Source organism: Ostrinia nubilalis, chromosome 6, assembly GCF_963855985.1.
Source record: "Ostrinia nubilalis chromosome 6, ilOstNubi1.1, whole genome shotgun sequence".
Classification (NCBI taxonomy): Eukaryota; Metazoa; Arthropoda; class Insecta; order Lepidoptera; family Crambidae; genus Ostrinia; species Ostrinia nubilalis.
Window position 1 is genome coordinate 4,543,480 of NC_087093.1, and position 16,486 is coordinate 4,559,965.

General features: G+C 36.3%; 1 protein-coding gene across 1 annotated transcript in view; it reads left to right on the forward strand.

Moving 5' to 3' along the window:
• The window catches only part of LOC135072789 (uncharacterized), a 72,282-nt gene that overhangs the window by 16,092 nt on the left and 39,704 nt on the right, over positions 1–16,486 (forward strand). The window contains exons 2-5 of the mRNA XM_063966826.1: positions 8,425–8,539; positions 9,772–9,991; positions 11,353–11,498; positions 13,704–13,827. Of these exons, the coding sequence (XP_063822896.1) occupies positions 8,425–8,539; positions 9,772–9,991; positions 11,353–11,498; positions 13,704–13,827 (605 nt within the window). The remainder of the gene's footprint in view (positions 1–8,424; positions 8,540–9,771; positions 9,992–11,352; positions 11,499–13,703; positions 13,828–16,486) is intronic.

Below are 16,486 nucleotides of genomic sequence, written 5' to 3' on the forward strand. Positions count from 1 at the left end.
GGGGCATGTTTTGGAGAAATTTATCAAATAACCAAAAAAACACGAATTTAAAAGCAGATTTTTTTCAAAAAGTATCATTTTTAGGGTTCCGTACCTCATAAGGAAAAAACGGAACCCTTATAGGATCACTTTGTTGTCCGTCCGTCCGTCTGTCAAGACCCTTTATCTCAAGAACGCGTGAACGTATCAAGCTGAAATTCACATGAAATACTCAGGTCTATTGTCCCTTTAAGCTGTGAAAATATCGAACTTCTAAGCCAAGCCAATCAAAAGATACAGCCGATTATGTCGATATTTTCAACAAATTTTCGACACTCGCAAAGGAATCAAAACCTACAGGATACTTCCCGTAAACTCAGAATCTTGAAATTTGGCATAAAGCATTGTCATATAATGCAAATATAGGAAAAATTGCGAAAATTTCATTTTTTTAGTTATATAATATAATAAAAATATTTTAATAAAATGAAACTTACTACCTTATTTCTCACGAACGAATAAAGGTATCAAATTTAAATTTATACCAAATACCTAGATCTATTGTCCCTTTAAGAAGTAAAAAAATCAAACTTCTAAGTTAACGCGATCAAAAGATACAGCAGTTTATACCGACACCTTAGACGAATTTCCGTCACACGCTAGGGAATCAAAACCTACAAGGTAGGTACTTCCTGTGAACTCAGAATCTTGAAATTCGGCACAAAGCAACGTTATATAGTACAGATAAAGGAAAAATTGCGAAAATGATAAATTTGAAGTTATATAAAATTTAAAATATTATTTTTGCTTACATGACATAAAATATTTTTTTAATAATTATAAACTTACTACCTACCCTTTTTCACATGAACGCGTAGAGATATTAAAGTTGAAATTCATATCAAACACTTCTTAAATCTAATTGCCTCTAAACTGTGAGAAATTCTAAATCAACGCAAAAATTCAAAACGCTGAGGTAGGTACCTACCTATAATGCAAATATAGGAAAAATAAATAAATAAAAAATAATCATACCGCATATTTTGAAATTCGCCACTACTCGCAACGGAATCAAGTAAGTAATTTGATTTAATACGTCATAAATTGTAAACCGCTACGTTTGTACGGCGGAACCCTCGGTGTGCGAGCCCGACTCGCACTTGGCCGGTTTTTATTATTTGTTGGCATTTTTTGTGTATTTTATGTATTTTTTTAGTATCGCCTGTTATTTAGCATTATTACTGTTTTTATTTTATCAGGATATACCGCTTAGTTTAAAAGTTATTACGTTTTCTTTACAATAAGTAATTGGAATAAAAAAAAATCTATAAAAAATTTTAAAAAAATCTCATAAATTTTTTGACCTCTTTTTTGTCGATAAAAATAGGTCTAGTTTCATCTATTTTCATATATACACTTTAACGTGACTCACACTGTATTTAAATGATTGTTTGGTAGCAAACATTTTATGTTTATTACCGACGATTCGAAAATGCATCAAGATCATAATAAATACACTTTATTGTACAAAACACAAAACAGAAACATAAAAGAAAAGAAAAACAATAAAAGACAGTTTAAAATCACGTTTAATTAAGTTTAATGGTTACCACCATTTTTCAATTACCTGATAATTAACTTTTAACCACTGTTAATGAGATCTTGGTTAAATGATTGGAAAACGCATACAAAGTTACAGACACAACCACCAGGTAAAACTAGAAACGTAATAAAATATACACATGGATGGACCAAAATGAATCGGCTGAAAAAACAAGGTTTGATTTTATGGGTTAAATGAACTTCTTCGATCCATTTCTGCGAGAGTTATTTTTACATAAATTAAAACTTGTTTTATTTATGTGTATCACTTTTGGCATGGCACTATGGCATTTTCGAATTTTCCAGACGAATAAAACAAGTCACATGAGTGGCAGACAGACTTGACAACACAACAACTACATAATTATGTTTTGTACAGACGACAGCACATCAAGCTAACTGCAGTCTCTTATGAAGCTATAAATAGGGGCGAATTTGCAACAAAAAGTATAATCTGATGTGCTGTTATCAGTACATTAAAACGACAAAAAAAATTACGTATTCCACTTAGAGCCCCTATCGATATAAAAATAAATTTAATTCCACGAATAGCACCTGCACGATGAATAGCACCTGGCCTATTCGTGCAGGTGCTATTTGGGCGGGTGCTCTAAGTGTAATACGTAAAAAACAAACAATAGAACGAAATTCAGCGTTGTAAGTAACACACTTTTAAGCAAACAATTCGATTTCGCATAAACTTTGACCACAGAATAAGTAATAGTACAGGTACAGAAGAATTACTCCGCAAGATGAATTAAATAAATGCGAGACTTGCTGCGACGCGATACAGTAGAATTCAGCTCGCACAGCACTACGTACCTACAATTTTATTCACCTACAAGTTTTGTCTCTTTCTATCGCGTGCCTCTGAACTCTTCTTACGCTGTTAGGGTTGCTGTCTAGTGAAAAAAATAATTAATCTACTTATATGTCATGAGGTACGTACCTCATGACACGTATGTATGTAAGTACGCATTCATTATGGAAAACCTTGGGAGAGGCCTTTGTCCAGCAGTGGACGTCATTTGGCTGAAACGAACGAACGCATTCTGAGCAGTAGTCATGGTAGGTTAGGTTCCTATACTATCCTAAGAATTATTGTTTACCTACATGGCTAACATACCTTTCAGCATCTTTGGGAAGCGAAAAAAAAGATAAATCCGGTAGATTTCTTTTCGAATTTAAACACCCGAACGCCGCACAATATTTCTTTCTCTTTATGTCCATTTTTAAATATGTAATACTTCGATCAAAGAATTAGGTACTACAACGCACGCCAGCGTCCTGACGGGCGCGCGCGTGACACTCGACTGATATAATACCCGCCGGCGGGGCGCTTCGCTGTAGGTAATTATCGGATGTACCGCGCGGAGTGAGCCAGGCCTGCTTTGACCTAAAGAAGATGCTAAGTGACATAGAACTAAAATTCGAAAAATCTCACAGAATTTAAAAGTGTCACAGTTATGTCTATCGGGTCATGAATATCATTACCATAATTGCCGATTATTAATTCAACCGGTAAATTTGAATTATTTCATAGTAATTACTGGGTTACTTTTCGTAATTACAATAAGTATTAATAACCACAATTAATAGATTGATACTACGCCTCTAAGGTCACGTACACAGGTGCATAACTGATAATGAGGTCATTAGAGTGATGGCCTGTCATTGAAACGTTATTGAACTTGTCGGGGCGAGAATCGATTGTAATTGGACGACATTATTGGCGGTTGCAATTTGTACAATCGTACTTAAAATTGATAGGTTACTGTAATGTGTAATCACAAAAGGAGACGTCACATCGTGATCGTAGACTATAGCAGTCAGGCTCGTCTTTATTCGGGTACTGGCTGTGCCCGCGACTTCGTTAATGTTATCATTGATACTCTGGTCCCTCTAGAGCAGGGTTTCCCAAACTATGGGCCGCGACCCAGAGGTGGGTCGCGCTCGCGAGCGAACATTGAGTGGGCCCTGCCTGTAGAACGACACACCACCCTACTACCGATCTAACTGCTGGGCAGCGGGCAAAATTTCCTATAGGTGGGTCCCGAGTTTGGGAAATTGTATTAGATGAGCCGTAGCCCAGACAACTTTGGGAACCACTGCTCTAGAGTCTTCACTGCATAGTATAAAACAAAGTCGCTTTTTGCAGTCTGTCCCTATGTATGCTTAGATCTTTAGAACTACGCAACGGATTTTAATGCGGGTTTTTTTTAATAAATAGGGTCACTCAAGAGGAAGGTTTGTAGGTGCGTATTATAGAAGAGAAAAGCCGGGAAATTCCATTGCAACCGTGCGAAGCCGGGGCGGGCCGCTAGTTCTTGATAAATTCGCAATCTAATCCAACACAAAGTTTGACTCTGGTTTGACTGGCCCCGCGACCTCGTTAAAATATTTCTTGCTCTTCTTATTGGTCGTAGCGTGATGGAATATAGCCTGGAGCCTTCCTTGATAAATTGGCAATCCAATAAATGTTTTTTAAATCTTACCAGTACTCAATTCCTGAGATGCAGACCCAAATTGTTCAGTTATTTATACCGTGTTTTTACCCCTCTTTCTTGTCTTTCTGTCTTTTGTATTTTTTTAATTCAATGCATGAAATACATGAAGTTCATTTTTTGACTCAATTACTTAGTAGCAGAATAATAATTATTCAAGTTAATGGACGAATAATACATTTTACTGTTTATGGAAAACTACCAAGACTATTTTTTACAGAATCTTGTCCCAGACGTCTGCTCCTAAATAAATAAAGAAGTAAACCTTACGAACTCATGTCGGTTTTTATCATTTTATTTCTTTATATCCAGCTAGGGTTGCCATCCGTTCGGGTTTCCCCGGATTTGTCCTAGTTTAGGGCGCGTCCGGGATGCGTACGATGGGTGGGGTTTCATTTGTAGTTTGGGTTTAAAAATTTCATTCTTAGGCCGAAGCTGGGCGACGTGTCACATGACTAATTTTCGTCCGGGTACTAGGCTCCAAAATCCCGGGTTTTCACGCATCAGGTCCTGGTTGCCAAATTTTAGAGATGGCAACCCTATGTCCAGCACGTGTCAGACGCCATGAGTGTTTTCCGTGTTTCTGAGTCATGCCATCAAAACGTTAGAAATAAACACAAGTTGTTGCCTAAGTACCTAGGCATCTTGTCGATTGCCCTTTGAATCAACTAAGCAGACGGGTAGTAGGATATCACACATTGGTAGTATGTGTTTAAGATAAACAAAACAGTAAATACCAGACATGTTTTATGTAAACAAAATATTCAAAACAGAATATCCAGTAGCCCAGTACATTAATATCGACTTTTAAAAAGATACTTTATAAATCAAATCCATTTTAGAGCCGCCAAATTGTTTTTATTCATGATTCATTCAATGAAACCTTGCTCTATATTTTTATTTACTGCATATTTAGATAAAGAAATACATATTTGTATTAATTCCATATAATAACAATAAACTTACAATTGACAAGACATTAATTAAAACATTTAATGCTAAACGTTGATAACAAAAAATATGTGATTGGATGGAAATATGACCGGTTTCTGTTGTTGTTTGGTATTAAATGAGATATTTTGTCGCAAATGACGAAATGTTCTATACATAGGTACTTAAATATCGGAAACGAACGAATCTATAAATATCTATAATAAATATTAATAAGTCGTGTTAACACCAATTATATCTCAAGAAGGGCTAGACCGATTTTAATAAAATTTAATTGTGCTTTAAATGGTTTATATCAATAGAATAAAAATATTTTTTCCTGTAAACCATTTATTAGAAATTGCTATTAATTTCAGAATAATTAACTTAGTTAAATTGAGCATATTTTACGTAAATGTGGAACCCCAGTAGAATTGACTGTATCGTATAATTAATTATCAAATTTTGTTCAGCATTTTTGCTGAAGGCCAACTTTTGTTACTGATTGACCTTTAATGTAGATTACTTTTAGATTGCAATAACCTTTAAAGGTCATACAGATAGAACGAACACCATTTAATAGTACAGCTTGAAATAAGTCTTTATTTATTACGAATACCTACATTGTTGGCTGAAAAAATTACAGCGTTTCAGGAAAACTCAAAAAGAAATTATGTCATAGGCTCTTGAAAGTGTGTGCTTACGTTTTATTAATTACTAGCAGCACACATAGCTGTGCCCAAGACTTCGTGACACCCAAAGAAGACAAAAAGTTTCCAACACGTCTTTGTTACAATGAGGGCTATCGTTTTAGCGCTCACCAGTTGGCGCCACTGTAGAGTAAGGTCCTGTCACTTGCCAGTAGCGAAGACAGTGGCGCCAGCTGGTGAGCGCGAAAGTGGTAGGAGGACTATCGCATTTGCACTCATCAAGATGGCGCCACTGTAGAGTAAGGCCCTGTCAATCGCCAGGGGTGCCAACTGTTAGGTAAAAAAACGATAGCCCTCATTGGAATAAGATTGTGTTGTCAACTTTTTGGCCACTTTGAGTGTCACGAACTATTTGACGCTGCCGCGCTGACTGTACTAAATGTGAAAACAGTTTGAATAAGTACTTAATTATAATTTTTTGAAAGAATATTAATTTAACATTAAAAACAACAATGTTAACAGCATTGTTGTGTTCCGGCAGTTAGAGGTAAGATAGCCAGTTCCTCCGTGGTTGAGGATTCCGGGTGAAGCTCGCTTCCACCTTCGGCCTGATCATCACTTACCATCAGGTGAGATACAGGCCAAGAGCTTCCTCGTTGTGGATAAAAAAAAACCGTACAAAATAATGCAGAATATAACTTATTAAACTGAAAAAAAAGTTTAATAAAAAAGCTTGTAAAAAGCAGTCCTCTTTCCCAATCTTCTGAAGAGGTCGTTTCCTAACGACAAAAACCATCTAATTAATACTTTTCGAACTTATTTTGTTTCTTGTTGAATATCAGTTTTTATAGTGTAGGTATGGGTGTACATTAAAAAGTATCCAACGTTATTTTTTGTTCCTTTTGTAACTTCAAAAGTCCGCAAGTTCAATCTTCCGTCTTTCGCGCGAGACCGGTTATTTTTTCTTCCGCGTCAAATTCAAAATACGATTGCAGGAAGTCTACAAATATTTACTTTGCCGCCTCTCTAAGTATTTCTTATCTTGCAAATAAATATTCATCAATTAAATTTATTAGATGTGTTTACTTAGAGGTTGTTAGGTGCCAAAATTAAGGAGATGATAGACCATCTACACAAAAAAACCTCTAGCAAAAGTCATCATTCTCATGTTTTGGTACATCCTGTATATCTAAGCACTAACCTTGGGAGCTAATATAATTATGTTATTTATGCTAATTACTTGAAATACTCTGTCTAATGAGATGAGGCCTTAGCACTGTGTGTGTACTTAGGGAAAAGGCTAGGGCAAAGAAGAATAACGCCCGTATTTACAAACATTACTAGGATGTCTAACAGACTCACAGTACGCGTGGACACACAGGGTGACACACGAACCAATCACAAAGCTAGCTCTATTCAACGCTATGCGTTCGATTTGCTGCTTCACTTGAGCAAGCATCGTTAGTGAATAAGGGCGGAAGACTTCTAATGAGACGAGAATCAAATCCTGAACTTCTCAGTCAAAGATCTCTGAACCATGAACGCGAAATGCTTAAATGATAACTTAAACCTATGTGGTGTTTATACACGATTTGTAAGCATCACCAACAGAATGTTGGCAGTTATTCTCATTTTCCTGCAAAAGTACCATCGACAAGGATCTGCTTATTATATTGAGAGTAGGTAAACCCACGACAGGTCACAAACATGCTTATCACTCTAACGAATCAAGTAGGGCATGATGTGCAAATATGTAGGCAGTATAATAATGTAGGTACCTACTCGTATGTATTTACTTCGTGCTCGTAGTATCTACTTACGATTGACAGTGACGAAGTATTGTATGATGCGCAGTGGCTGTAACTACTATACTAGAATGGAGAAGTTTCCAATTTTTTTTCAATTAATAAAACTTGAAAATGTAAAATCAATAATATTGGTGAAAGAATCATGAAAATTACTATACAAAAGAAGTTACAGGTACAGGGCCCTAAAGATGCGCAACAAATATTTCGCGCCATTTTTGAACGATGACTTCACGCCACAAACAATTTGGAGTACAAACAGTCAATCACCCCTGGTCCAGTGCTATTAACAGATCCAATTTTTTATAAATCTAATAGTTTTTAATTTTTCAGCCAGGGTCACTCAAGATTCTTTCTGAGTAAAATTGTGTAACCTTTTTTGACATATCCAAGACCTGGCCATAATATCCCTTTATTTTTCTGAAGGTGGTATTTGCTGGTGATTAATAAAGTTAATATGTTTTGAAGAATTATTAAAAATGATTTTAATGTCATAATGATTTTCGGTCGGGTGTCTACAAAAAACTAATTCCGGGCATGACATAACAAGCACCTGACCTTGCTCGATGAATAATAATATAGGTAGGTAATGTATCAAAAATTTTTGCAGTTTGATAAATTAATGTTATAAACTTTTGATACTTAAGTTAATACATGTACCTATTTACCATGACAATGTGCCAAGTAAATAATTAAATAAAAAATCCCCGGTTACAGTTTTGTCTTGAGTGTAAAACATAAATGCACAAATGAAACTCATTTCAATGCAACGAAAATCTGTAAATTTACTAAACCTAAATTTAAAATGATTAAGGCTGAGTTACACCACCTTATTTTAACCGTGAATATAACCACAACCGGTGTTTTTGTATGGAGTGGAGTTATGTAGAGTTTGACGTTTGTTTAAGTAAAGAGATCTCGAGTAACTTACAAAATTGTTTTTATTGTTTACAGAAAAAACAATCCTGAAAGGCGTATCCGGGTTGTTCAGGTCCGGAGAGCTGACGGCCATCATGGGTCCCTCGGGCGCCGGCAAGTCTTCCCTAATGAACGCCCTTACAGGATTCTCGTATGTACCCATCAATATTTATATTATAACTAGCTTTCCGCCCGCGGTTTCGCCCGCGTGGAATTTTGTCCATCACAAAATAAATATTGCTGAATTTTGGTGAAGAGTAAGTAAGTAGAACTTTTACTTCAAAAAAACAAGATGAAATTCCACATCCCTAAAGATGGGTTATGTGTATAATGTTTTTGAAAGAAAACAAAGAATTTGCTAAATAATAGGTACTATAAAGCAGTAAAATAATTAGAAGTTTTAGTTTTTGTCGTAAGACGCGCGGTAGACTGTGTCAGTGAAAAACCTAATACTCGTACCTACAAATTCGACAGCAGGGGTTAATTGTATGCAAATCAATATTAATACAATAAGAGTTATATTACCAACAATTTCTTGAAACTATTTTCTTGAAAAATGATGTAATTTGCCAGCGTAATTTGTCGTTTAGGCTATGTATTTGATTTCAGTACAGCATAAGTCCGTTCTTTTCCTCCCTTTAGCCTAACGCAGCTATGAAAGAATTATTAAATTATCAAAATAAACTACGTACTTCATTATTCAAAATTAAGGAAAACTTGAGAGCCTCATACTTGTCCAACATTTCAAGATAAGAATATTGAAGTACGAATTACCTACTTACAAGGCCATAACGACTAATGCTACTAAGGGCTTCTAGTCCACCTTGATGCATGACTTTATAGAGCCAAAGGCTAGGCTACTTACTGATTCACTTAGTTAAGTGCGCGCAGTATTAAGGACTCAAAAGTCTTACTTCCAGTTTAAAATATCCCTAAAATATTTAAAATATCAGTTTTGATTACAACCCATATTATTCCAAAGGCCAAAACAATAAGTTTACTTAATTCAAATTCAAATTCAAATTCTTTATTGCTCCAATGTTGGTATTGAATAATTAATACTTACTCATCATACTGATTTTTTTTCTTTGAGAAGGAAAGAAAATGAAATATTCTTCGCTATTTATTGTGTCTTCATTTGGCTTACGAACCTTCGCCTTCAGACTTTAAAATTTTGTGACATAATCAAGATTTCATTTACATTACCTACTTTACGTAAGAATTTGCATGCTGAAAAAAAATACTTAAATTGTAAATTTATTCATTTATTTCGCCATTTCACCTACAACAATGTATATGTATTTAGGCACAAAAGATAAATCTCAATAAAATTAGTAGATACTTATAGAGACGGAGTTTCAATCAAATTATTGTTTGTTCCAGAACAAATGGCGTGACTGGCACAGTCCGAGGTGGTGACAGCATTTGTGAGCTTGACAAGCGGGAGCGCTCGCTTAGCTCGCTCAAGGCGTACCGCAAAAAGTCCTGCTACATCCTGCAGGACGACCGCCTCAACCCGCTGTTCACAGTAGCAGAGCTGATGAGGTTCGCAGCCGATATGAAGCTGGGGAACACCTTGAATGAGGAACTTAAGACATCTGTGGTAAGTTGTAAGTTACAGCTCGCTCTAGTACTGCAGGAAGTCCTGCTACATCCTGCAGGACGACCGCCTCAATCCGCTGTTCACAGTAGCAGAACTGATGAGGTTCGCAGCCGATATGAAGCTGGGGAACACCTTGAATGAGGAACTCAAGACATCTGTGGTTAGTTGCAAGTTACAGCTCGCTCTAGTACTGCAGGAAGTCCTGCTACATCCTGCAGGATGACCGCCTCAATCCGCTGTTCACAGTAGCAGAACTGATGAGGTTCGCAGCCGATATGAAGCTGGGGAACACCTGGAATGAGGAACTCAAGACATCTGTGGTAAGTTGTAAGTTGCAGCTCGCTATAGGACTGCAGGAAGTCCTGCTACATCCTGCAGGACGACCGCCTCAACCCACTGTTCACAGTAGCAGAGCTGATGAGGTTCGCAGCCGATATGAAGCTGGGGAACACCTTGAATGAGGAACTCAAGACATCTGTGGTAAGTTGTAAGTGGCAGCTCGCTCTAAGAATTGCAGGAAGTCCTGCAAACTCACTTCACGAGGTCCACGACGTGGACCTAAGGTCTCTCCCATCTTTTCAGTGGTGCTGAGCTCACGGGGATAATGCCGTAACTATAAAAGTTAAGTGATTAGTAAATGCAGCTCGCACAAAGTTAAAATATTTAAATGACTTATTTCAGGGCTCTTCGATTGTTTTGTTACTACGCGTATGACAAGCACCTGTCAGGTGAATAATTTATTTAGATATCTGAGGGTGTCAAGTAGGAAAAACCATATGTTTAAAATATGCATAAAGTTATAATGATGCAATATGCATAAATTAAATTCCTACCAATATGTTTCTTTTATGAATAAGAAAATACAATGCAGTTTTCCCAGACTCTTGGGAAATCACCATTGTATTCGCGTTGTACAGATGACAGCATTATAAACTAAACATTGCGAGATTTTATGCAGTTTTAATAAATGCTTTTTTTGCTACAAAAATATAAAGTCAGATGTGCTGTCGACTGTACATAGCAGTTATCGATTATTGCAAAATCGTTACCTATGCTGACATTGTATCATAACGAGGTTAGTACATAACTAGGTAAACTGTGATAATACGTCATGGCAATTGATTAAACCAGCGAATGAGTTAATACAAGCAACAATAAGAATTAGCAAGCAATAATAAAAAAATATCATCAGGGCACTTTAATCTCCACCTCAGGAATAAATGGTGAATTTAACTTACACTCCCAATGCTGGCCAAACGGGATGGGGAAAGCTGATGATCGCACATCCACGGGAAGTGTGGGGGTAGTCCTACCAAAACCACATGGTCACAAAAGTTTACCAATTCATATATTTTCCGCAGATAAACGACGTTCTCGAGACCTTAGGCCTACAGGGCACGGAAAACACGCGGTGCTCAAAGCTCTCAGGAGGTCAACGCAAGAGGCTCTCCATAGCGGTGGAACTTATCGACAATCCTCCAGTCGTGTTCTTGGACGAACCCACCACGTAAGTTGTCGTGCTAAAGCATGCTCATGCTCTTAAATAGGTACAGTCAGCGTCAAATAGTTCGTGACACCCAAAATAGCCAATAAGTTTTCAACATGTTTTTGTTACAATTCAAATAAGGTTGTGTTGTCAACTTTTTGACCACTTTGCGTATCACGGACTTTTTGACGCTGACTGTACCTACTATCTACTCATCATCACAATATACTGCCTGGCTGAGACGTTAGAAGCATTAAATGAGACGTGTACATTAAAATTCTGCTCTCTGTCTATCGTTTTCCTGGACCTAATTAAAAACAAACCAATGCGCGTCAAAAAGACGATCGCTCCTTTTTTGGATAAGCAGAGTCAACCATTAGGACTATTTATTAGACTAATGCCCGTTTTCATCATCAATCCCTAATTTTTAAGTGACTCCTATGGAAACAAAATTCCTGTTATTTGTTACCATATAAGTAGGGGTCACTTATAAATTAGGGATTGATAGTGAAAACGGGCATAAGTCGTCAATCCATCGAACTGTGGCGTCTTGCATTGGCAAAACATGTTCTGGACAAAATGTCAAGTAAACAGGTTCTCATAAGTATTCTAACTCTTGTTTAAAAGAGCTGCAAATCGATAAGTTTCAAGTTCTGAATCTACATTTCCGTAAATATTAAGTATTTAATATTAAGTAAATATCTTGTGTAATATCTAATGTTATTGCATTATCTAATAAGTGCAGTCATTATGGTATATCTTGATGTCTGCGACTAGGTAGGTACTTGATAATAAATGTAAGCCAGCTAGCAATAAATCTGACATGACTCGTTAATATGCAGAGAAAATGCCAAGTATTGTACTTAGCGCATCGTAAATTTTACATTGTACAACGCTTCGCGTCATCCTTTAGAGTTTAGAGCCTGGATTAACATGCAGTCCGCGGCAGATGTCAATGACCAGTGCCTATAGATAAATACGTATCATAAGACGTTTATTCTTCTTGTCGGGTCGACAACAAACCTATACCCCCTTATTTATTAATAAAAAGTTACACCTAGGATGAAGTCTGGATTTATATGACATTTCCATACTAAATGATAATTTAGGCCAGAGTTCAACTAGGGTGTAACTAGGGGATACAGTGTAGAGATGGGTTATACTAGGTAAATTTGATACTAGGTGCACCTATTCCAAGTATTTATTAATACTCGATCCAAATACCTGTTCCACCTAGTACGTAGTAATTTAGCATACTTGACGCGACTAGTGCGGACTAATCCAAGTAATATGACTTTAAAATACAATTTTCTTTGAAAAGATACAACCGTAGTATGAATAATGCAATTTGAAATTGAATAATAATATAATTCCTCCCTTCATACTTCAACAGGCTTTGGACTGTCAACTTAAAAGTTGGCGTATTTAAAAGATATCAATTTCATAAAAATATTTACATACTTTTTTCTTATTTACATGAATATGGTTTGACTAAGTTTGTGTGCGTTTGCTTCGTCGCGCTCAAATTTGTTTGGTCAGACAGAGACGGAGTGAATATCTACGTTCGCACATAAGCTTAGCGAGAAATACTAGGTGCGCGTAATACACGACTACGGATTACGCAATAATAACCTCTATTACTTTCAGGGTAGGGTCGGAAATCGTGTAATTTATAAAATACTAGGTGGATCAAGTATTTTTTAAAATGGAATAGGTGCCGCCTAGTACTGTAAAATACCTAGTGTGTGGATCTGTTCTAGTAAATACGTCTCATCTCTAATACAGTGTCAGCCCGAAACTCCTCTACAAGAGTGGCGTTGTCAGTAGCATTCTTTAAATCTTCCTGCGTGCAGTTATTTGGACACTCAGGGCACGACATCAGACGTTGATTAAAATCGTGATACAAAATCAGTGACAGACAGATTAAAATTGCACGGGTGTAGCTAACTAAAGAATTGGGGAAATCTTTTGACTGTATTGATTTTTAACCCCCAATTAAATTTCAACAATCTGCATTTTTTTATCGTAGTAATTAATATAAAAGTTATTAGGAAATAGAAAATTGTTGTTATACGTTAAGTTAACAGTTACTCTTAAGTTTTTTCTAAATCTTTCGTTTCTTTGCTGAGCAAAATCATTGCTTTCCTGAAAAGTCAATCATTTCTGCAGCCGACATTCGCTATCTTATATAGCTATGATGATAAACAGTTTCTACTCTTGTTTCAGAGGTCTAGACAGCTCCACATCAATGCAATGCATCGAACTGTTGAAAAACTTAGCCCGGGACGGTCGCACGATCGTCTGCACCATCCACCAGCCCACCGCCTCCGTCTACTCGATGTTCGATCAGGTAAGCGAACGTCTAAGGCCCAGAACAGACAGTGAAACGCAACTGCAACTTTCTGATGATTCTGATGAATGAAACTGAAACTGAAAGTTTCAAACTGGTCGCGTCATATGTGGTCTCTCAACGGACGCTATGGCAGAAACTTAGATGCAACTCAAAAGTAACTAGCAGTTGCAGTTTCGTTGCAGTAGCGTTTCACCGTCTGTTCTGGGCCTTACTGTCTACCGTAGGAGTGAATTTTAAGAGATTGGGATTTTGTTTGAGAAAAATTTTACACTGGCAAAATCGTAAAAGACATCCACTGCCATCTTGTCATGTCTACATTATCTACGAGTATTTTACTTATGTACCTACTGAAATATAAAAAATCACTCCCATGTAGTTTAAATAGCCGATCACTCTTGAATGTCTGTCTATAAAGTCTTATTAGTAAAAATGTAGTTAAATAGACAAGTCCATAAATTAGATTTCAATACATATAGATTTAGTAAGGTAAGCAACTACATGGGAGTGATTTTTTATATTTCAGTAGGTACATAAGTAAAGGTAAGCACCTTACTAAATCTATATGTATTTAACTAAATAGTAGGTAGGATCACTCTACTACACCAAAAATACGTATTTAATTTACAATCCAAAATTAGATACAAGCTTTGCTTTAATTTTATTGCAAAAACCCCAGATATATATAGATATTAATTTGCAATAACACTTTAAATAGCTTTAATTAAACGAAAATGTTGTCTCAGAATATTTATTTGCTTTAAAAGCCAGCAAAAATAGGGTAATTTAAATTTTAAACGCTTACAAACTGGGTTTCTGATTTGAGGCACTACTACACGTGTCAATCAATATTTGCATTACACACGCATACTTACATTAGCTAAATGTTCAAATTATACACAAGCTACAAACGCTTCCTCCTACCTATGGCGACGGCAAAAACCGTGGTAAATAGGTACTATGTATATCTACCTAACATAGTATTCTCAGGAACTCTCGCCTCATTGCAGTATTAGTTAAGATGCTTACTTTATTTGGTAGCTTAACTGCGTCAAGAACTCTATTTCGATACACTAATATTTATAAAATCAATTAGGTAAAACACTATAGACAGATTAGGGAGCATTCAAGTATTACGTAACGCAATTTGGGGGGGAGGGGGGTCTCGTAAAACGTTACGATGCGTTACAGGGGCGGGAGGGGGACTTTCTTACAAGACGTTACGTAACATTGTTTCTTTTTTTTTAAATAAAAATTTAGGGAATTAATGCCCGTTTTCACCATCAATCCCTAATTTTTAAGTGACTCCTTTGAAAACAAAATTCCTGTCATGTGTTACCATAGGGGTCGCTTAAAAATTAAGAATTGATGGTGAAAACGGGCATAAATCTCCCAAATTGGCAACCCTTTTCGTTTACGTTTTACGGGAAATCCTTCGTTTGTATTATAGTCTGGTCGTCATTTTTCATTTGTTTGGCTCGACGAAGACGAAGTTGATGCAAGTGGCTTGACAATTCCAGAACCGTCTTCGTCTGCACTCCGGGTGCCAGTGATGAGAGAATCTGAGTGGCTAGCAAACCCGTGGACAGAGGAGCGTTAATTTCAATCGAATTGTTTTTATAGACTTACTTAAATACTTGGTTAATAGTTGATTATTTTTTAATTTTGTTAAGGATACGATTTTATTTCGAGTAAAATGTTTAATTTCAGTTGGGTTTCTGTTTATAATTGCATTCCCAAAGGTTAAAATAAACATGTTATGTATTTTAAGAGTTTATTAGTAAAAAAAAGCTAAAACAGGATAGGAATGACGGAGAAAAACAATTGTGTGTGTGTAAAGCCAAAGTTATAGAAAAATAAACAAAATACGCAGGTGTTGCGGTTTAAAAATCTCTTGTTTTATTTAGTATGATTACAGCAAAAGCAATTAAAACTATACCAAGGACAAAAACAATAATATCTTTTAGCGCCTTTATGGTAAAAATGGTCACTTGAGTAACGGTCACGTAACGTTTAGAGAGGGGGAGGGGGGGTACAGAAAAACGTTACGGTGCGTTACAAGGGGGGAAGGGGGAGTCTAAAATCTTCAAAAATTGCGTTACGTAATACTTGAATGCTCCCTTACCCACGTATGCGTAGTTACGCTTCATGCGTCTTCAAAAGCTCATAACAAAACAAATAACAAGTATTCAATTATTTTCAATCGATAATGAATCGCGTCACTATTAGATAATTATGAAAATAGTTTTTCAAATACAAATACTACATTGACCATTTACGAAAGATCAGCGACTGATTAGGAGTTTTAATCACGCATGACATGTGATCATCATTGCACAAGGACGTATTGCTCAACTTCCTACTAGAATAATCTGTTTTGTTGTAATCCCAATTACCTAATTAAATTGTTGGAGTGACGTCGAAACTACACAAAATATTTTTCTATACAACCCATAGCTAAACGCAGCGATAATCCAAGGCAATCATAATTTAAACGTGTATGAGTATCGTACTACTACCATTAAAAGATTACTGTCGTATGTCACTAATTTACCTAACTTGTAATAACTAGGGTCACAACAACACAATACAAGATCTCAACTTTTAACTAAGACCTCATCTTCAATTACCATTAGATGAAATGAATTACGTAGAATTC